This window comes from Pipistrellus hanaki (genome assembly GCF_964339955.1).
Source record: "Pipistrellus hanaki genome assembly, chromosome: 3".
NCBI classification, from domain to species: domain Eukaryota; kingdom Metazoa; phylum Chordata; class Mammalia; order Chiroptera; family Vespertilionidae; genus Pipistrellus; species Pipistrellus hanaki.
Window position 1 is genome coordinate 142,274,305 of NC_140505.1, and position 21,915 is coordinate 142,296,219.

General features: G+C 53.0%; 1 protein-coding gene across 3 annotated transcripts; it reads right to left on the minus strand.

Annotated features, from left to right (window-relative positions):
- Nucleotides 1-396: 396 nt before the first annotated feature.
- Nucleotides 397-4,082, minus strand: ANKRD33 (ankyrin repeat domain 33). 3 transcript variants are annotated; one of them, XM_084877495.1, is made up of 6 exons: nt 4,017-4,082; nt 3,803-3,872; nt 3,286-3,511; nt 2,863-2,992; nt 2,566-2,706; nt 397-1,578 (listed from the first exon to the last, which is right to left on the minus strand). In XM_084877495.1, exons 3-6 carry the CDS (start codon nt 3,448-3,450, stop codon nt 863-865), a joined length of 1,152 nt encoding a protein of 383 aa, XP_084733621.1. In that variant the 5' UTR covers nt 3,451-3,511; nt 3,803-3,872; nt 4,017-4,082; the 3' UTR covers nt 397-862. The 3 variants fall into 3 exon arrangements, with proteins under 3 accessions (XP_084733621.1, XP_084733620.1, XP_084733622.1); XM_084877494.1 differs by lacking the exon at nt 4,017-4,082 and having other exon boundaries at nt 3,803-3,890; XM_084877496.1 differs by lacking the exons at nt 3,803-3,872; nt 4,017-4,082 and having other exon boundaries at nt 2,863-2,988; nt 3,286-3,389.
- Nucleotides 4,083-21,915: the final 17,833 nt, after the last annotated feature.

Genomic DNA, 21,915 nt, shown 5'->3' on the forward strand with positions numbered 1-21,915 from the left:
ATGTTTCTCCCTCTCTCCCTTCTCCCCTCCCTTCCTGAAAACATAGAGTGAGTACCAAGTTTTATTTAACTAGTTAATGAGTGAACCATGGATGGGTCTAAGGAAGAAATGAAAACTATTATTGACAGTCAGTGGAAAAAAAGAATGCTGGAATAAGATTGCAAAGTTGATACATTGGGGAAAAAAATATCCTCGGGTAAAAATTAACCACCAAAAAAAAAAAAAAAATTCAAACTTTGTAAATAAGACACACACAAAATTACGTACCCAGTGCCCCTTCAGAGATATGTTAGGCCATTGGCTAATAACCCCACCTAGGGGTCATCTAGGGGAAGTCTCTTGGTTTGACATACAAGTTCCTATTGATGGGGGCCCAGGCTCTGTAAAGTGAAGATTGAAAAATAGCAAATCATTTTCATCTAGTTGAGGAAAAAAACAGTTATGATTTTATTGCAAGGTGAGAATTAACTTTTTTGTATCATTAACTAGTTAAATAAATCTTGGTACTCACTTTATGCTTATACTAGTCACGTGCAGCTCTGTGCAGACTTGACAAGCAGTAGCACGCCACAGGCACTGTTCTACCCCGTGGCTATTTCTCACCCAAACATCTGGAAGACCGTTTCCTATCGGAGCATGAAGAGCTGCCTCCCTCCTGTTTATGACTGCAAGGACACATCGTATGGGGGTGCAGTAATGACACCCACATCCTTTAGCCTGTCCCCTGTAGACACGTAGGCTGTCTCCACTCTTATTGCTGCACAGTGTCGTGTGAAGGACCTCGTCATCGGATGGCAGGCAGAAGGGGCTCTACAGGGCAGGGAGCCCCTGGGAGGGGCTGATTCCCTGCTCCCGGCCCGGCCTAGCCCGCCTTCCCCTGGCTCTGTGCCTCCTTCTCCTGCATCCTCCTCTGCACCCTGAGCTCCCGGTACCGCCAGGCAGGAAGGGCCAGGCTGCAATGCCCTGCAGGCCTGGGCTCCGGCCCACGCTGGCTGGGCGGTGAGGGCGCCTTGGAGAGGAGGATCTTGGGGACTTGGGGCTTGGGGCTGGGACCGGCCCTGGGCTGTAGCCACTGAGGGCACATACGCAGCACACCGGGAGGACTCTGGTCAGGGATGAGGACCCGGGGGCCAGGGACCACCTGTGGAGGCTGGGGGCCTGGGGGCGGGGGAGGAGCCGTGCCGAGCAGCTCTGGCACGGACTTGCTTCGGGTCCCCAGTGCAGGCGGGCGGTCCGGGCACAGAGGGTGGCAGGCGGTGGTGAGGAAGGGACTGGCCAGGCTGGTCGTGAGGGTCACAAGGTGGTCCAGGACACCCCCCTCCTGCGGAGACTGGGCAAAGGGGAGGCTCAAGGTGGCCTGGAGCCTCTCCAGGAGAGAGGGGGCGCCCTGGGCCTGGGCCTGGGCCACGAGCCGGGGCAGGGCCGGCCACTCTGGTCGGTAATGCTGGCTGAGCTGCTCTGCCCGGGGCCGCCGCCGCAGCCGCCGGATCCTGAGCACCGTGTCGAAGCTGTCGGTCAGCAGCGCCCACTCCAGGGCCGTCCTGCCCCGCACAGGGTCCACGGCTGTCAGGTCAGCACCTGGGAGGGCACGGGGTGGTGTGGGCTGGGACGGGGATGGGTGATGTGCAGAAGGGCACATGCCTCAGCAGCAGGACTGACTTGGGTTAAATTCCCACTCATCTTGTTACAGCTGGAATCTAGGAGTGGCTATACAGCCCAGAGACGGGACCAGTCCCAGACCCAACCTCTGTTCGAGACGGTGAAGAAAACATACATGCAGAGAAGGGGAAAGACTTCAGAGGGACGTGTTGGGGGGGTCTCCAAACCAGAACAGAATAGGGGTCCTGAACCAAGGGACTGACCAGAGGGGTGGTGTGCAGGTGGCGGGATGGGGGGCGTGGGAGGGGGAGTCCTGCTGGTCCTTCTATGCATCACCGAACCCCGTTAATCCTGGGGGTAGCAAATCCTCTGAGTCAAAGGTGGGGGTGCAGAGCTCCCTCCCTTCACCCCGAAACCCAATCTGACGGAGGGGAAGGGAATGCTGCAGGCTGGGGTCCCGGAGTTACCACCAGAGGACAGCTCCCCTGGGGGAATAATGAGAGTCCACGGCCCCTCAGTGTGGGCTTCACTCCAGAACCCCACGCAGCCAGTCTCTGTGCGTCACTGTGATCCTGGAGCCCGCTGCTCAGAGCTCCATCGCGGAGAAGCCTGCACCTTCACTTACTGGCGAGGCCCAGAGGGAGGCCGCTCAGCTGGAGGCAGAGCCGGGTGAGGAGGTGAGGGCTGCCTCTGGGTACCAGCCTACTGTGTGTCAGTTCTCTGGTTGGTGTAACTGTCCTCTCCTCTTCTTTCCTGGGACTTCCATTAACTATGTAAACAGCTATCTATAGCCGGACTTCACTGTGAGAAGCCCTACCCCCTCCCCTCAGCCAGGAAGCCAGCCTGGACTGATCCCGGTCCCCACCTCTCTCCGCTGCTCCGCAGCTGTGACAGCTGACTCGGTGTCTGCTGGGTGCCTGGGGAGGGGCAGGAGGCCGTGGATCCCGGTCCACGCAGGCCACGCACCTGCCATGAGGAGGGCAGCCACGCAGTCCGCGCGGTCCCGCAGCGCGGCCTTCATCAGCGCCGTCAGGCCCCGCTGGTCCCGGCGCTCCAGGTCCAGGCCCGCGTAGTAGCCGAGCAGGAGGCTCACCAGGGCCGCGTGGCCTGCAGAGCGGGGCCAGATGTGGGACCAGGGAAAGGGTGGTGAAGCCCCCACCCCCTCCACCCGGCACCGCGGAGCGGGCTGGGAGCAGGCCCTGCGGCGGTGGCGCTGCGGCCTGGGCTGGAGGCGGGGCTGGCAGGGGGGTCAGGGCCTCCCACCTGCCTGGGCTGCCAGCATGAGGGCCGTGTCGCCTTCTTTGTCCTGCTGGTTCACGTCCAGGAACGGACAGCGGCTGAGCAGGGCCACGACGCTCCCGAAGCCGCGGGAGCATGCCACCATGAGGCCTGTCTGGGGGAGGGCGGCTCAGCCTGTGCTTCCCCAGGCGCTCCTGGCGCCTGTGCCCGCTGAGCCACACTGTCCCAGAGACCCCTGCCTGTGAGGCCGCCCTCCCCGCTGAGCCACACTGTCCCAGAGGCCCCTGCCTGTGAGGCCGCCCTCCCCGCTGAGCCACACTGTCCCAGAGGCCCCTGCCTGTGAGGCCGCCCTCCCGCTCCCTCCTTCCCGAGGCCGGCAGTGTGCTGAGGCCCTCTCAGGGGGGTGTGGGGACCCAGAGCTGCCTGGGAGGCACCGGGGTGGCTCACCCTCCCGTTGCCGTCCGCCTGGGCGGCCTCCTCCGGGGACACCCCGGCCTCCAGCACAGCCTGCAGCTGGGCAGGGTCGTTGCGCGCACAGGCCCAGTACAGGGCGCCCAGCCTGCGGGCCGGGGCCGGGGCCTCACTGTCCGGGCAGGACGGTGCCTCAGACATGCCCGGTGCCCCCTCCGGCCTGGGGGCAGAAGCCAGTCCCCCCTCTGAGCGCAGCTGACACCTGTAACACAGAACGGAGGGCAGGAGGGAGGGGCTCGCCAGCTGCAAATCTCCCAACGCTTGCCCGGGGAGGGCCTTATCCCACTGGGTATCCCGTCCCATCCAACCTTTGAGGGAGGGCAGGGAGGACGGGGGGGGGGGGGGGAGAGGACAGGTGGAGGACAGGTGGGAGGGAGGACAGGTGGGGGTGGGGAGGACAGGTGGGGGCGGGGAGCACACATGGAGGAGGGGAGGACAGGTGGAGGCGGGGAGGACAGACCCTGCTGGGCTCTCAGCATTCCCCGGGGCTCACCAGTCTCCGGAGCGCGGAGTGGACCCTCTCGCCCCAGGAAGCACGCAGGTGACAGATGGCTGCACTTAAGCTGGATCAGGCGGCTAAGTATGGATGGGCCGGAGGGGCGGGTCTCTCCTCCCCAGTCCTGCCCCGGGTGGGCGGGGCCCCCTGGGCGGCTCCTCCCCGCGGGGCGGCTCTGAGAGGAGGACCCTCCTTCCTCCAAAGGCCTCACCTCCACCTCCAGGGAGCCGGCTGCAGGACACAGACCTGGAAGATGGAAGAAAGTCCCTGTCCCTGCGGCAGTGTGACTGATGAGGTCGCGGTGTGAGGGTGGGCATCTCCCTAAAGGGGGCTGACCCTGGGGAGGGCGGGCAGGGCTCCCGGAGTCACCTGGACCTATTTGTTAAAGTTCTGGGAAGTTAATACGTAAAGAATTGCCTAATTAGGACCACAGACATTATGACATATTAAGTTTAATGGAATAGTTTTAGTGGGGTAAATTAAGTATGAAATATTTAAGTTGTATTAATAGTAAGATACATTAATTTAATTATTCAAATTAAGTTACTTATAATTATGCATTCGTTTAATAATAAATTATTCTTCAAAGTAATATTGACATTAAAGGTAATGGTTTGGTTTGAGACCTCAGGTGTAGACACATGAGCCAATCCTATTCCTCTGTTCATACCACTCCCAGCAGTATGTAGTTTATTTCTTTTCTTTTAAAAAAAAAATATATTTTATTGATTTTTTACAGAGAGGAAGAGAGAGGGATAGAGAGTTAGAAACATCGATGAGAGAGAATCATCGATCAGCTGCCTCTTGCACACCCCCTACTGGGGATGTGCCCGCAACCAAGGTACATGCCCTTTATCGGAATCGAACCTGGGACCTTTCAGTCCCCAGGCCGATGCTCTATCCACTGAGCCAAACCGGTTTTGGCAGTTTATTTCTTTTATTCCTGGTTTCCATAGCTCATTCCCCTGCTACTTTTCTTTACCAATTGGCACATATATCCTTGAAACTGTACATTTCACTGAGAAATGTGGTGTTGATTGTGCATGTTTTAACTCACACCTTAGAGTTATGTGGCATTGGCTTTTATTCAAGGCTGTGCTTTCAAGACCTGTTGCCCTCTGTGCAGTGTTTCAGGAAGGAGTGCCTTTGGTCGTGAGTAACCCAAAGCTGACCTCACGGTGTGGTGGCTGCCCTGGACTGGTGCTCCACACGAATCAAAACTCCTTTCCGTGTTTCTCCTGAGCTGCTGAGCTGGAAAGCCAAACCACTTCCCAGATTCCCTGGAGCGAGGAATCCGTGATTTAGGTTCTGCTCTTGTGCAAGGCATAAATTTAGAACAGCGCTGAATAGCTTGGGACATCCGTTTTGCTGTCACACATCACCACAGATGCTCTGGGGCTCTGGGGAGCCGCTTCCTGATTCGTCAGCTTCCTGCCGTGGTGAGTGCTGCTTTCCTGATCGCACGCGCACAGCTCATGTGCCTCTCAAGGCTGGACGCTGCTCCGGGACCGAGAGCCTGCTGCTCCATCCTTCTCTGCGTAAACGAGCCAGGTTCACTTCTGACGTCTGCAGCTGAGCCCTACCTGAAACAAGTGACGTGAACCAATAGAGGTTTATTCTTCACACAAGATAAAAATTCGTGGGTCAGAGGCTTTTGGTATCGATGTAACTTGATGTCAGGGTCTCGTCTGGGAATCTCTTGACTTTTCCTCTCGTGGTCACAAAAGGGCTACTGTACCTCTTCCAATCCCAGTAAGATGCGGTGAATTCTATGCAGCATTTGGGAGAAATCTACAAGATTGTGTGTTAGTCATCGCTGATTAAGTACGCAATCCCTATTTATAACCTCCCTTCTCGTCAGTCACCTTTTAGTTAGGTGTGAGCATGTCACACAGTTTTGGCCAATGAAATGCGAGCAGCTGGGCAAAGCTCCTGGAAACACCTTGCTGTCCTAATAAAAGAGGCGGGGCCTACCTTTTTCCCTCTTTCTCCCCGCCCCCTGCCCCCCCTCACCCCGCTTCTTCCTTCTGCATTGAATTCCATATGTGCACCCACACATTTTACTTACCTACCTTTTCGTGAAGGACACCTAGGTTGCCTCCAACTTCCTGCCTCTGCCAGCAGTGCCGCAGTGAACACCCTTGTGCATGTCTAGCTGCGGGCCTGCAGGAGAGCTCTCTGAGGTTGCTGGGTCGTCGGGCCCAGACCTGTTGTTGACCAGGTACTACCAGGTTGCTCTCTAGTGTGCACTCCCTGCTGGTATGTCCACACCAGCTCTGAGTGCATAAACGTCTCCCTACACCCCAGCCAACACTTGTAATGATTGGGCCGTCTCATTTTTGTCCATCTGATGGTGCAGAACTATAAAGTGGCACTGCTATTTTACACTGGGTTTTTCTGGTTATCCACACGATGGACATTCTCCACATACCTGGTAGCCATTCTTATTTCCCCTCCTATGAATTGCCTGTTCATAGCCTATGTTTCATGTTCTATTGGATTTTCCTGTTTTTAAACTTTTACTTTTCAGGAATTCCTTTTAATATTCTAGATAATAATCCCATTACCAGGTTTAAATGTGGCAGCAGTGCTATCAACCGTTCTGTTAGCTTTATCTGAGATGAACTTCGTTGGAAGAAATCCTGAATTTTTGATGTGGTTAAATTCATCAAAATCCCTCCTTATACTTTATGCTTTTGGGTCTTGTTTGAAAAGAGTTTTCCACTCCAAGGTCACAAAGATCTCATTTCTTTTATTAATTTTACAGTTGTATTTTGCTCTTTAGTCTTCAGTCCGTCTAGAATTTACTTTCATACATGGTGTGAGCAAGGGATCTGTTATGGGCTGAATTGTGTCAAATTCATACATTGAAACCCTAACCCCCCAATGTGTGGAGATAGGGCCTTTATGAAGATACTTAAAATTAAGTGAGGTCAGATGGTGGGGCCCTAATACCCATAGGACTGCTGTCATTGTAAGAAAAGGAAGAAACACCAGAGGGCGCACTCACTCCCCCCCCCACCATGTGAACATAGTGGAAAGACCATGTCATGGCATGGTGAGAAGCAGCCATATACACGCCAAGAAGAGTCCTCATCAGAAACCAACCCTCTGGCACCTTGACCTTGGACTTCTAGCCTGAAGAATTGTGATAAAATAAATTTCTGTTGTTTAAGTCACCCTGTATGTGGTATTTTGTTACGGCAACAAGACTGAATTTCAGATATAGATATAGATATAGATATAGATATAGATATAGATATAGATATAGATATAGATATAGATATATATATACATATACATATACATATACATATACATATACATATACATATACATATACATATAGAGATAGAGATAGAGATAGAGATAAAGAGATACAGATACAGATAGATATATAAATATATAGATATATAGATATATAGATACATAGAAATATAGAAATATAGATATATATAGATATATAGATATATAGATATATAGATATATAGATATATAGATATAGATAAATTTCAGAGAGGAAGGAAGAGGGAGAGATATAAACATCAATGAGGAGAATCATCGATCAACTGCCCTCTGCATGCTCCTCACTGGGGATCAAGCCCACAACCTGGGCATGTGCCCTTGACTGGTATGGAACATGGGACCCCCACCCCCAACCAAGTCCACAGGTCCAGGATCTATCCACTCAGCCAAACCTGTCAGGGCAAAACTCAATTTCTTTTTTAAAAAATAAATCCTTGCCGAAACCGGTTTGGCTCGGTGGATAGAGCGTTGGTCTGTGGACTGAAAGGTCCTGGGTTTGATTCCGGTCAAGGGCATGTACATTGGTTCTGGGCACATCCTAGATGGGGGGTATGCAGGGGGCAGCTGGTCAATGTACTTCTCTCGTCGATCTTTCTAGCTCTCTAGCCCTCTCCCTTCCTCTCTGTGAGAAATCAATAAAATATATTTTAAAAAACATAAATAAAAAATAAATAAATCCTTACTGTTGAAAGTATTATATATGTCCCCTCCCCCCATTAACTCTCCTCCAGCCCAGCCCACCCCCACTGCAGGCCTTCAACACACTATTGTCTGTGTCCATGGGTTATGCACGTATGCACACAAGGCCTTTGGCTGATTACCTCCCTCCCGCCCACCCTCCCCCACCTTCCCTCCGAGATTCCTCACTCTGTTCCATTTTTCCATGACTCTGGATTCACTCCGTTCATCAGTTTATTTTTTTAATTTACTAGTAGATTCCACATATGAGTGCGATCATGTGATACTTGTCTTTCTCTGACTGACTTACTTCACTTAGGATGATACTCTCCAGGTCTCTTCATGCTGTCTCAAAGGGTAAGAGATTCTTCTTTTTTACTGCTGCATAGTATTCCATGGTGTAAATGTACCACAGCTTTTTTACCCACTCATCTACTCATTGGCACTTAGGCTGTTTCCAGATCTTAGCTATTGTAAATTGTGCATACAGTCTTTCTGATTGGTGTTTTGGGGTTTCTTAAGATATATTCCTAAAAGTAGGATCTCTGGGTCAAATGGCAGTTCCATATTTAATTTTTTAAAATATATTTTTATTGATTTTTTACAGAGAGGAAAGGAGAGAGATAGAGAGCTAGAAACGTCAATGAGAGAGAAACATCAACCAGCTGCCTCTTGCACACCCCCTACCGGGGATGTGCCCACAACCAATGTACATGCCCTTGACCGGAATCAAACCTGGGACCTTTCAGTCCGCAGACCGACGCTCTACCACTGAGCCAAACCGGTTTCGGCCCATATTTAATTTTTTGAGGAAACTCCATACTGTTTTCCATAAAGGCTACACCAGTCTGCATTCCCACCAGCAGTGCACTAGGGTTCCCTTTTCTCCACACCCTTGCCAGCCCTTGTCATTGGTTGATTTGTTGATGGGAGCAATGTGAGGTGATACCTCATTGTCATTATAATTTGCATCTCTCTGATGACCAGTGGCTTTGAGCATTTTTTTTTTCAAATGTCTCTCAGCCATCTGTATGAAGAGTGGCTTTCTTTAAATCTGTTGTCCACTTTGCTAATTCTCTCTTTGGTTATATCTAACCCACTGTTCAATCTGCCCACTTAATTATCTTAAAGTTCTATGATTTCCAACGTTGTGAAATGAACTGACTTTGTTGTAATAGGCTGAATAATAGCTCCCCAGAGATGTCCATATCCTAATCACCAGAACCTGTCAGTAAGTTACATTACCTGGCAAAAAGACTCTACAGATAAAATGAAGTTAAGGAGATTATCTTGGATTATATGGATAGGCTGAGTCTTGCTGATAGTCTTTTTTCCTTTTGTATTTAATGGGGTTTGGGGTGTTTTTTGTTTATTTTACTGTGACATATTTATTTTCTCTGATTTTATTTTTTACAGAGAGCATGACTGTGCTTCTGCCAGGCACCTAGAGGTACCACCAGACCTGAACCAACCACTTTAACCTCAATTCCTGACTTGGAGAGTTTGGGATTACCCACGTTAATATAAATTTGGGCTGCAGATCAGCTCAAGGATCAGCTAGTGGTTACAGCTCAGAGATGGGGCTTTTTCATCTGCTTATCCCAGAGGCAGCTCTCCTTAAAGCCCTTTGGAGGTGACAGCGGGGCAGACTTCTTTCAGATTCAATCATACATGAAGGGCATGCCCTTTGGTATCACAGCTTTTTAGAGAAATATATTAAATTCCAACCTTGGTTCCGTCAAAGATAAAGACTGCAGAAACTGAAGCTCAAGTTTGCCTGGTTCAACAAATGTCCTCAGACACAGTAGATGCTTTGTTCTACTCCCTGAGTTCCTGCCTTCCCTCATCAGGGGTGGGGAATTCTGGCCCTCAAAATCACTTCGTCTGGCCCTGTCAAGGCATTTATGGGTGAGTTAATTAAATGTTTGATGAAATATAGCAGGCTAATTTTTAAGCTGATAATTTTGTAGTGCCCACGAATGATGTTATAAATATCCAAATGACACAAAAAAAGTTTCCCCGCTCCTGCCTTAGATTATAACCTGATAAAGTCTTGCTATCTAGCCATTCTCTTCAATGCTTTTAAAAATAATCTGCATTTGTATTTTAACCGGCACTCAGAAAGATCCGTCCAGAGTCCAGCCAGTCATATTATAAGAAATAGAATTTTCTCTAATCCTAATTAAATTAAAAATTCAATGAGAAAATGGACAAAAGACATGGCAATTAACTCACAGAGGAAATACAAATGGCCAATAAATATATGAAAGGATGCATAATCTCACAGGTAAGCAGGAAAAGGCAAATTAAAACAACAATGGCCCTGCTGGTATGGCTGAGAGGTTGAGGGTCGACCCATGAGTCAGAAGGTCACAGTTCTATTCTCAGTCAGGGCATATGCCCAGGTTGTAGGCTAGATCCCTGGTGGGGGACATGCAGAAGGCGGCTGATCTATGATTCTTTCTCATCATTGAAGTTTCTATCTTTCTCCCCCCCTCCTTTCCTCTCTCTGAAATCAATTAAAAAATTTTTTCAAACAATAATGAACCCCTATCCAAGTAACTCAGTGGGTTAGAGCATCATCTTGATACATCAAGGTTTAAGGTTTAATCAAGAACATACAAGAATCAACCAATGAATGCATGAATTGGTGTAACAACAAATCGATGTTTCTCTCTCTCTCAACTCAATAAATTAAAAAAAAACAACAAGAATGAAATATTACCTTTGGCCCATCAGATTAGCAAAAATTAAACATTAATAATATTAAGTGCTTGCAATGTTGGGGGAATATAAATTAGTGAAGTATTTTTGGAAAGCATTTTGGCAGTTTCTACCAAAATAACAAATGTATATACACCTTGACCCAGAAATTCCGTTTTTAGAAATATTTCCCAAAATAGTACTTGCATATGTGAGTAAGGATATATACTGTATAATCAAAACTTGTTTGGCTCAGTGGATAGTGTCCGTCTGCGGACTGAAAGGTCCCAGATTCAATTCTGGTCAAGGGCATATGCCTTGGTTGCAGGCACATCCCCAGTGGCGGGTGTGCAGGAGGCAGCTGATTGATGTTTCTAGCTCCCTATCCCTCTCCCTTCCTCTCTGTAAAAAAATCAATAAAATGTATTTTTTGTAAAGAAAGATATACTGTATATACTTTGCAGCATTGTTGGCAATACAAAGAAAAAATTTAGAAAGAAATCAAATGTTCATCCATAGAGAAGTGCTTGAAAAATATGAGCATGCCTATTATCATTTGAATTCTAAAAATCAGATTCCTATGGACTGCTCTGAAAAAGTCGGAGACACGTTAATTGAGGAGCAAAGGAGCTCAATTAGTGTGTGAGGGGGGACACGGTGTGCTTGGCTGCTTACATGTACATACGTACATAGAAAGGGCTGGAACGGTTCTCAATGTTGGCAGCACAGCGTCATCTCTTAGGCGGGGACTTTGTAAAAATAGTGATACCTGAATTCTCTCCAGAGATTTGAGGTAATTAGCCTAGTCCCTAGGGCATGACTTGGACAGTGGGAGTTTTCGAATCTCCCCCTGTGGTTCTCATGTGGAGCTCATTCAAACGGAAGGAAGGTGAACAGAAGGGAGGTGAAAGGAGACCTTCACATTTTGCTTTTCAAACTTGTATAATGTTTGAATCTTCCACCAAGATTATTACAACTTGATAGCAAAAAAAAAAAAGAAAAGAAAAGAAAAAATAAAGGAATCAGAGAAATGTCCCTGTTTTTCCTTCTTTTCCTCCCCAACCTCTCCTATATTCAGTTCATCAACCCTCAGTGCTATTTCTGTACTTCATTTATTCATTCATTCATTCGTTCGTTCATTCATGAGGTAACTGTTCATTGAAACCTGCCTTGTGCCGGCACATGTTTGTCTTTTGTACACTAGTTATCGTTAATCTCGTTCTTGGCTGTTCCCCTCACCTTGGTCATCTCTGTCTCCTGCATGGAGCCCGGTTTCAGCCGCTCGGGAACCATGAGCTCCCTGACAGTTTCTCCTGTAGCCTGAGAGCCCCCAGCACCATTCAGGAATGGCTGTAGAGAAAGGTGCGACTTCAACCTATGCTGAGAGCCCCAAAGACATCTAGCTAGTAAAAGGGGATTTCACACTTTGCTTTTCAAATTCCCTTCCCCCAGGCCTAATCCAGACCAGCTCCAGTCTCTGCCGGGGTCCTATTTCTGCAAGGCCACACTCAGCCAGCAGGTGGCAGCCTGGGACAGGAATTGGGAGCGCACCCCCACCTGACAGTTGATGCTGTAGCAGAAGGTCAGTGGCCAGATGAGGAGATGGGGTCTTGACAGGACAGATGCTCAGGAGGAGGGTGGTGGGGGTCGCGTTTTTGGCCCAAATCATGAAGTGTAGAGGAGTTACTTCTATACATCAGCTTGAGCCCACCTGACTAGTTACCTGACTAGTTACCGAGGTTTGTGAGGTTTGTTTTACCTTCCACCAGTAGAGATGGCTGTTCTGAGGTCCCCTGTGCAGGCCTCTGTCCTCAGGAGCACTCTCTGCTGGTCCCTTCCTACCCCTGTCCAGTTCCCCAGGCTGGGTCTTTTTTTAAAATATATATATATATTATTGAGTTTTTAAAGAGAGGAAGAAAGAAGGATAGAGAGTTAGAAACATCGATGAGAGAGAATCATCGATCAGTTGCCTCTTGCACACACCCCCCCCACACACACACACACACACTGGGGATGTGCCTGCAACCAAGGTGCATGCCCTTGACCGGAATCGATCCTGGGACCCTTCAGCCCACAGGCCGAGGCTCTATCCACTGAGCCAAACCGGTTTCGGCCAGGCTGGGTCTTGACCCTCCCTGTTTACATCTCTGCTGGTGGAGATGGCTGTGGTAGCGGGGGAGGGGGTTGCTGGTTAATGTGTAAAATAATGGATAACATCCTGGGGGATATGGGGCGCTTCAGCCGGCGCCTTCTGGAGTCTTCGTGTGGTGCCTGGAGGATTGACAGCGAAGGAATTGTACAGCTTTTGCTCCTTTGACCTCTTAGCTGCTGGGGGCTGACAGGAGTTCACCAGAACACGCCTCTTGCCACTCCAATTTCTTTTCAACGTTGCTCTCTTCGCTGCCTTCTGTCTGCCCATCTTCTTTCTGTCTGTCTCGCTTTGCCTTTTCTCCATCTTTCCGACATTTGATCTTCCTCATCTCACCGTCAGGATCTTCCCACCTGTCTAACCCTCTGACAATGGCAGCACACATTGTCTGGAGCACCGGCTTGGTCTCCCTCTTGCTCTCTGTCATGTCCTCCCTCAGGCCATCGACTACTCCTTTAGGCAGGAGTCTTGACTTGTGGAACTCAACCACAGACAAGGGGGAGGTTTGGGAGAGTGCAGTGGCACACCCACAGAGAAAGCACTCAGCAAACTTTTTTTTTTTTTTAAGTGAAACACCAAATCTTTTTTTTTTTTAATATATTTTATTGATTTTTTTTACAGAGAGGAAGAGAGAGGGATAGAGTTAGAAGCATTGATGATAAGAGATAATCATCGACCAGCTGCCTCTTGCACACCCCCTACTGGGGATGTGCCCGCAACCAAGGTACATGCCCTTGACCGGAATCGAACCTGGGACCTTTCAGTCCACAAGCTGACGCTCCATCCACTGAGCCAAACCGGTTTAGGCTCAGCAAACTTTGAATCTGCTTTGGAGCACAGACCTGTCTCCTTTAGGAAACCAAAGGGCCTATCACCTCACCCTCTCCCTTTCTTCCCGGACACTTTTTCTCCCACCTCATAGGCCTGCTGGCAGGTGCAGCTGGGGCCAGCAGTCTGCGGAATTGGCTCACCTCAGCTTAAGACCAGACACGGGATGGGACCCAGAGGGGGGAGTGAAGAATGGAGGAGGTGGCCTCTGACCCCGGCCCTGGCCCTTCTGGGGGTCCTGTGTGACCGGCCACAGGTCATGCCCCTCCTCCCTAGCCACGATCTACATCACAAAACCCGCAGCTCGTAACTCAATGCCAGCCGGGGAGTCTGAGATTGATTTAGGGCCCCTCCCGCCAGCTTCCCCTCCCTGGACTATGGCCCCTCGGGAAGGGTTGGGGATGGGGGTCATGGGTGAAGTTCAGACAAGGGGTCCTGACCACCAGTCCATCACACCTGTTGCAGAGCCTTCGGCGAGCACTCCTAGTTGACTTGTTGGGGGCGGGGTCCGGGCCCAGGAGGCCAAGGTTCCCCTGGCCGGCCTGTTTTCTCTGGCTCAGCTCAGGGCACGCTCAGAGAGCTATGCACAGGGCCCACTTCATTCTGGTGTTTAACTCAGGATTCAGGCCCAACGCATCCTACAAAGCAAAGAGAGCCTTGCCACCCAGAGAGGGCGGTTAGGCAGGTCCTAAGAGCCCCTCTCCACCAACCTCAGCTCCCCCAGCTGCTCGGAGCCCGGCCCCCAGCCCATCACCTCTCACCTGGGGCGTTTCCTGTCGTTAGTGTCCATCCTCCCACCATTCCCTTCTGAAAACACTTCCCCCACGTAAAACGTTTGCAACGTTCTCGTCCGTCACTCATACGAAATACATCTACCCAGGACACATGAGCATACATATAACATACATATGCATATACATATACATATACATATACAACAGAAAGCAAAGTTTATCAAAACTTTGTGATGCCCCGTGATGTTTTCTACTCTATTCTATTTTGATATAAGAAAAACAAGGTCTCTAAGATGATTTTACAAACAACAAAGGGCCTGGCACGTACTGCTCATAAGGAACCGCTGACATGTTTACACCTTCCCAAGCTGTAAAGCTGGTTTTACAAACACAGACACCCGTGTTCTCTTCCTAAGAGCCAGTGGGAAGGAGAGGCCAGCTTTCTCATCGGCCCCGTTTGCAGACGAGGAGGAGACAGACTGGGAGAGGGAACGAGCCCGCCTGAGCGTGTCCCGCCAGTGGGTGGCAGAGAGCGGACTCCGAGGCCGGGTGTGCGGCCCGGTGTCCTGCGGCGTCTCTCCCCTCCTTCCCCCCACCCCCCCGTTGACATCATTATCTCCCAGTGTGAAGGCCATCCCTTCCACGGGGAAGGTGGAGGGAGAGAGCAGCTGAGTGGTTTTGCTTTCCACGTCATCTGTTAACACGGCACCATCTGCCCCTTCTACTCTCAGCCCCACCGTCTCCCCAGAGGCCGGGAGGGGGAGGAGGCGGCTTCCCGGAGCCGGACCTCCGGGCCCTCCTCTCCCAGGGCCTCAGAATGCCGACAGAAAGCGCGTTTTTCTGCCCAGAGCCAACAGCGGCAGGCTACAGCGGACGTGGGAGGAAGGACAGCGAGAGAAACAATGGGATTCACCCCTCACTCACCCTCAGGGTCTGGTCTTCAGGCCCCACACACGCTCCGCCTGGAGGCTGGGAGCTGCGGGGGGAGGAGCTCAGCCGGGGCAGGAGCCCCCGGCCCGCCCGGGCGGAGGCAGTGAAGTCCATCTCACAGGGAGCCCGGCAGATTTATGGGGCTCGGGTGTGGCCGGCTGTTACTCAGCCTCTGACTTTTTAATTCCCCTCTCCTCACCCGCCCGCCTCCTTCCCTAGCAGGCCTTTGTGCAGGACAATGAGGAATCTATAAATTCCAGGGGACAGGCGTGTGGGGGAGGGGAGCACCAGCCCGAGAGGCCTGCATGGAGCCCGGGGTTGGCCTCCACGGACGGCCCATCTCCTCTGATGCACACCGCAGCCCAGGGAGAAAGGTGGGCCAGGTCTCCTCCTTGTCAGAGGAAGAAACGGAGGCACAGAGCAGGGGATGTCTCTAGCTCCTGCTTCCCTCACTCCGTCTTTCACTCCTGTACTTATTCTCCCTCCCTTACTCATTCCCTGGTCACTCGGACATTCGCTACAAACACATGTAGTCTCTCACCAAACACGCACTGAGTACTAACTCTGTGCAGGCCAAGTACAGAAGAGGCCACAGGTGGTACAACCTGCCCCCCCCTGGGGGGGGGCACAGAACAGTGGCTGTAACTCAGCAGAGCTCTAACCCCATCTTCCCAGGGCAGCAACCGCACCTTCCCTGGTCCCTCCCACCAGCAAGCACTTCCATGAGCATTTTTAAATCCAGTCCTGGCAACCACTCCAGGAGCTCCTGTATGTAAGCCTCCCCTGGCATTCTGCTAAGGTGGCTCCAAGGAGGTGAGTGGTGGCCCCGATCACCTCCCTGGTGGGTGGCAGAACGCCGGGACTCAGGCCCTTGCCTCCGCACATCTGCACCCTGAGTGCCCGGGGAACCAGAGTGGCCTAAACTCCCTCTTCTGCTAGGACTTCCCCCTTGCCCAGACTAGCCCCATGCCCTCCTCCCCCCCCCCACACACACACACACTCCTCCATCCTGCCCTATTGCTCTGTTCCACCTTCCTGCATAGTTACTAAAGGCTCCTCACTCACCTCTGGGCACCCACTCCACCCATCTATCTGTTGTATGACAATAACCAATGGATTCAATCCTTAGGGTGCACTGGGTGTGTTTGCTGAATGATCACACATTCTTGCCTGTGTCCTGGTGAGTCTCTGCTTGTAAACTGAGGATATTAGTATTTATTTTGTGGTGCAAGTTAAAATGAGTGAAGCGGCCCTGGCTGGGTGACCCAGTTGGTTGGAGCATCATCCGGTACAGTACGCCAGAAGGTAGTGGGTTCGATTCCGGGTCAGGGCATATACCTAGGTTTCAGGTTCATCTCTAGTCAGGGTGCATATAGGAGGCAACTGATCAATTTCTCTCTCTCTCTCTCTCTCTCTCTCTCTCTCTCTCTCTCTCTCTCAGTGAAAACATAACCTGGGGTGAGAATATTAAAAAAAAAAAAAAGAAAAAGAAAAAGAAAAAAAGAAAGAAAAGAAAGAAAGACATTATTTAAGCCATGGAAAGCACTCAGAGCAATCCTTGGCACATAGTATGGCAGATACTCAGTAAGCACTGGCTGCTGAGATGATTGCCATTGAAAACCACAGGCCTGCCCGTGTCTGTCTATAAAACATGTGGGCTCAGTGGATAGAGCGTCAGCCTGCAGACTGAAGGGTCCCAGGTTCAATTCCAATCAAGTGCATGTACCTTGGTTGTGGGCACATCCCCAGTAGGGGGTGTGCAGGAGGCAGCAGATGAATGTTTCTCTCTCTTCCTCTCTGTAAAAAAAATCAATAAAATATATGATTAAAAAACAACAACATGTGGGTGAACACAGGTTAGCACAGAGGATAGCGGCCAGCCCATCTCTGGGACTAGCCCCTGAGGGTGACCTGTGCCCGGTGGGTTCCCCAGGCCTCCTGTGTTCCTTAAATGTAGGAGTGTGTGGAGCACCTGCAGGTTTGGGCCAGGCATTGTGCTGGCAGAGACAGACCCGGCCCCCATACTCATGAAGCAGCTGGCATTCTGGGCAGTGAGACAGACCATAAGCCAAGTGAATAGGGAAGATGATTACAGAAAGTGGTTCGTCCTGTGGAAGAAATAGAGCAGGTTAATGGGCACAAGAGGTTAACGGGCACAAGAAATAGAGAAGGTTAATCGGCCGAGGGGTGTGGGCTGCTTCAGTAGTGTGGTCAGGGTTAAAAGGAAGGATCTGCGCAGAGTGTTCCAGGCAAAGGGAGCAGCAAGGCCAAGGCCAGCGGTGGGGAAAGGCTTGTCAAGTTCAAGAGCCAGGCAGCAGCCAGCGTGCGCAGCAGCTGGGCAGAGGGGAGAAGGATGGAGGCCAGGCGGGAGAGGCAGGGCCTGTGTAAGATGTTGGGGCTTTCTTCCCCGCGAAGCCCTAGGAGGCTGTTAAGCAGTGAGTGACATGCCCTGAGCTGTAGTTTTTTTTTTTTTCTTTTTTAATATATTTTATTGATTTTTCACAGAGAGGAAGAGAGAGGGATAGAGAGTTAGAAACATCGATGAGAGAGAATCATCAATCAGCTGCCTCTTGCACACCCCCTACTGGGGATGTGCCAGCAACCAAGGTACATGCCCTTGACCGGAATCGAACCCGGGACCTTTTAGTCCGCAGGCCGACGCTTTATCCACTGAGCCAAACCGGTCCCGGCTGTTTGTTTTTTTTCTTATTTGTGTTTTTGAAGGTCACCTGGCAGATGTGTGGATTGACCCATGAGGAGCCAGGAGAGCAGACAGGAGCCTCTGCGGTTGTGCCAGACGGTGATGGGGGCTTGGACACTGGGTGGGTGGGGGAGGGGCTAACCCAAGATATATCTTAAGAGGCAGAAGGGACAAGTTTTGCTAATGAATTGGACAACACGGGGGAGAGGATGGGAGAGAAATTCAGGAAGAAAGAAAGGGCCACGGAAGCTCGATGGGTCCAGCTGTCCCGGCCATGGGCCCGAGTCCCCCTGCCTCTCGGGCCTGCCCTCCCCACAAAGGCCCCTCCGGCCACCGGGGGCCTCTCTGCGGCCAGCAGCTGCACCGGGCAGTGCGGGGTGCTCCCGGGCCTCTGTGGGAAAGGCCGCTTTGCCTTCCTTCCTTCCTTCGGAGCAGAGCGAGCCAGCACCTGCCGAGGCCCAAGGCTTGGGTTTCAGACGCCACTCACCCCCTCGGCCCGGCCCCCGTTTGATAGCAACCGATGCCACCGCCCGGCTCCGGGTCGCGGACCACCGGCCCGGCCCGAATCCGCGGAGCCGGGAGACCCGCGGGGAGCCGGGCTCCTGGGGGCACGGGCCTCGGAGAACTCGGGGAGCGGAGGCGGAGCGGGATGGGGCGCGGGCTCGGCCTTCCCAGAGGGAACCTCCCAGCCCGGCTCCCGGGGAAGGAAGCCCCCGCCCCGCCCGCCCTCCGCCGGGAGCGCGGGGAGCCGCTCTTCCGGCCGCGGGCTGGGGCGGGGGGGGGGGGGGCAGCCCGGGAGGGGGAGGGGGAGGCCCCGGAGGGGAGAGGGAGGCTCCGGAGCGGGAGGGGGAGGCCCGGGAGGGGAGAGGGAGGCCCGGGAGGGGAGGGGGAGGCCCGGGAGGGGAGAGGGAGGCCCCGGAGGGGGAGGGGAGGCCCGGGAGGAGGAGGGGGAGGCCCCGGAGGGGGAGGGGGAGGCCCCGGAGGGGGAGGGGGAGGCCCGGGAGGGGAGGGCCCGGGAGGACAGGGAGGGGATGGGCCCGGGAGGGGGAGGCCCGGCCGTAATTGCTGCCATCTGCTCCCTCCGCCTCCCTCCGCGGCCCGGCCCGGCGCGGGGCGGGCGGGCGCGCCGGCTCCCCTCTCCCCACCTCCGCACCTGGGGCGCCGCGGGGAGCCCCGGGGATGCCCCACCGACTCCCTTTGGGGCGGGGCCGGGGCCCCCCGCGGGAGTCCCTCTGCTCCAGACGGAGCCCCGGGTTCGGGTTCGGTCCTGCCCCCGCGGAGCCCGCATCCGAGAGGCCCCGGGCCGCCCTGCCGCGCTCGCTCCGGGAGGTTGACTCATCGATCCCGACCCGGAGGGATGTGACGGGGGCGGGGGGGTGTTGGGGGGGGGACCGAAGGTCGAGCCTGGAACCCGGGGCCGGAGGCGGGTGGCTGCGGGCAGAACTTGGCTTTCAGACGCGGCTGCCGCCGTCCCCCACCCCCTCCGCCGGCTCCTGCCCGGGGCCGGAGCTGCTTCCGTCTGCAGATCGGACACCCGGAGCTGCCGCCGCGGGAGGTGTCACCGGGGGACCAGCGGCTCCGGGCCGCCTCCGGCCTTGGGAGACAGCACGGGCTGGGGGCTTGTGGAAGGTGCTGTGGCCGCCGGGAACCCCTGGAAGCAGGGTCTCCCCTGGGGAAAGGGGGTGAGCTGGGACCCGAGGCGCGGGCAGGTCATGGGGCAGCCTCGCTGGTTCCAAGGCTGTCCCCTGGGCTCTGCGACATGGCTTCAGGAGGCGAGGATGACAGCAGTGAGGTCCTTGGGGTGTTCACAGGGCAGAAGAGAGCACCCCACTGTCCTGGGCAGCCCCCCCAACACATCTCTCTCTCTCTCTCTCTCTCTCTCTCTCTCTCTCTCTCTCTCTCTCTCCCCTCCCCCCCCCCTCCCCAGAGGTCTAATCAATGCCCCTGCTACTGAAGCACAGGTGATCCTGAGATGAGGGTCCCAGATACACCAAGCCCTGGCCCACCTGCTCAGGTCAGGGTCCTCTAGTGACACAGGGGTCCTTTCTGCCTAGGCCCAGGACCTCACCCTGTGGCACAGGATGCCCGCTCCCGCAGAGGCCAGCTCCCAGGGGCTGAGCTACAGTCCCCTAGCCCAGTGGTGGGCAAACTCATTTGTCAACAGAGCCAAATATCAACAGTACAACGACTGACATTTCTTTTGAGAGCCCAATTTTTTAAACGTAAACTTCTTCTAAATGCCACTTCTTCAAAAAGAGACTTGCCCAGGCCTTGGTATTTTGTGGAAAGAGCCACCCTCAAGGGGCCAAAGAGCCGCATGTGGCTCGCGGCAAGCCGCAGTTTGCCTAACCCATTCCCATCACCAATCTGATGGCCTATCCTCACACAGATGCACCCTGGGAGGGCCTCTCCCTCAGGGAGGTGAGGCAGGGGAGAGCACCCGGGATGGTAGGGACCCTGGGACCGCCTGAGGAGTCAGGGCCAGTGGCTTCTGGGCTAGGTCTTAAGGGAGAAATACAAGTTTAGCAGGGGCGGAGGAGGAGAGGTGGTGTCCCAGGCAGAAGGAACGGCAAGTGCAAAGACTTGGGAGTGAGGAGATACCTGTGTCTGGGGGAGGCCGAGATGGTCGGTGTGCCTGGAGCGAGTGTCGGAGGGGAGGGCTGGTCTGGGACAAGAAGACACATGTGCGGAGGGAGGCTGAGGTGACACATAGGCAGGCCGAGGAATTTGGACCTGGGTCTGTTGTGGCAAGTTGAAGTGGGGACAGACAGAGAGGGACAGACAGGAACAGACAGGGCTGGAAGGGGCGAAGTTGACTGGAAGTAAGATAAGAATTCAGGGCCAGACCAGTGATAGAAGGGCCGTTCACTCGCCTGGACCTCGCGTCTGGGATCGGATAGGGCTTGGCGGGGACTGTGGTGCACATGGAAGACCCCTTCTGAAGGCAGTGACTGCTCAGCCCTAACCAGTTACTGCCACGCGGGAATGCGAGCTCGGTGCTGTCTGATATTTTCAAGGAAAAATTAGAAATGTAGATTCTTTAAAAATATATATATATATATATATATATATATATATATATATATATATATATATAATTGATTTTTTTTTCTTACAGAGAGGAAGGGAGAGGGAGAGAGAGAAACATCCATGAGCTGCCTCCTCCACACTTCCTATTGGGGGTGTGCCTGCAACCAAGGTACATGCCCTTGACCAGAATCGAACCTGGGACCCTTCAGTCTGCAGGCCGACGCTCTATCCACTGAGCCAAACCAGTCAGGGCAGAAATGTAGATTCTTTACCTGTTGCCTCCTGATTTTTAAATGCTGAAAACTAGTTTTTAAAACTTTAAATGGAGCCAAAGCTGGTTTGGCTCGGTGGATAGAGTGTCGGCCTGCGGACTGAAGGATCCCAGGTTCGATTCCGGTTAAGGGCATGTACCTTGGTTGCGGGCACATCCCTGGTGGGGGGTGTGCAGGAGGCAGCTGGTCGATGTTTCTCTCTCATCAATGTTTTTAGCTCTCTATCCTTCTTCCTTCCTCTCTGTAAAAAAATCAATTATATATATATACTTTAAATGGTGAGTGTGTCCAAAGCACACACAACACAAACATATCTGGGAACACACACGGCTGCCCAGTTGCTAAAAAGCTATTGGACATTTTTGTGAGGAGAGAAATGATCTGAAAAACCGGCCTGGGTGTTAAGCGGCCCGCTCAGGGGCAGCAGGGACGGACGGCCTGGTCAATGGGGACAGCTGCCAGCATCCAGGCCGGAGGGCTGAGGCCTGGACCACGCAGCTGCCCCCAGAGGGGAGGGAAGGCTCCCGGGCACAAGTGTCGAGGTCTCCGGGGATTAACCTTCCCGGGGTTAAAAGTTTGTCCCCTGTCCCTTTGTCCCCTTTAAGGGATTGGAAACACATCGCTGACTGGGTGGGGGGGCCCTGCGGAGTGGGCTGCCCGGGGAAATCCCTCAGATTGCACTCCGGCAGGCCACCCCTGGACGCGGGGTAAGACTTTCTGAACAGCCCCCAGGAGGGAGGGCTCCTGGGGGAGGGGCTCAGGAATCCGCCTGGCCTCCA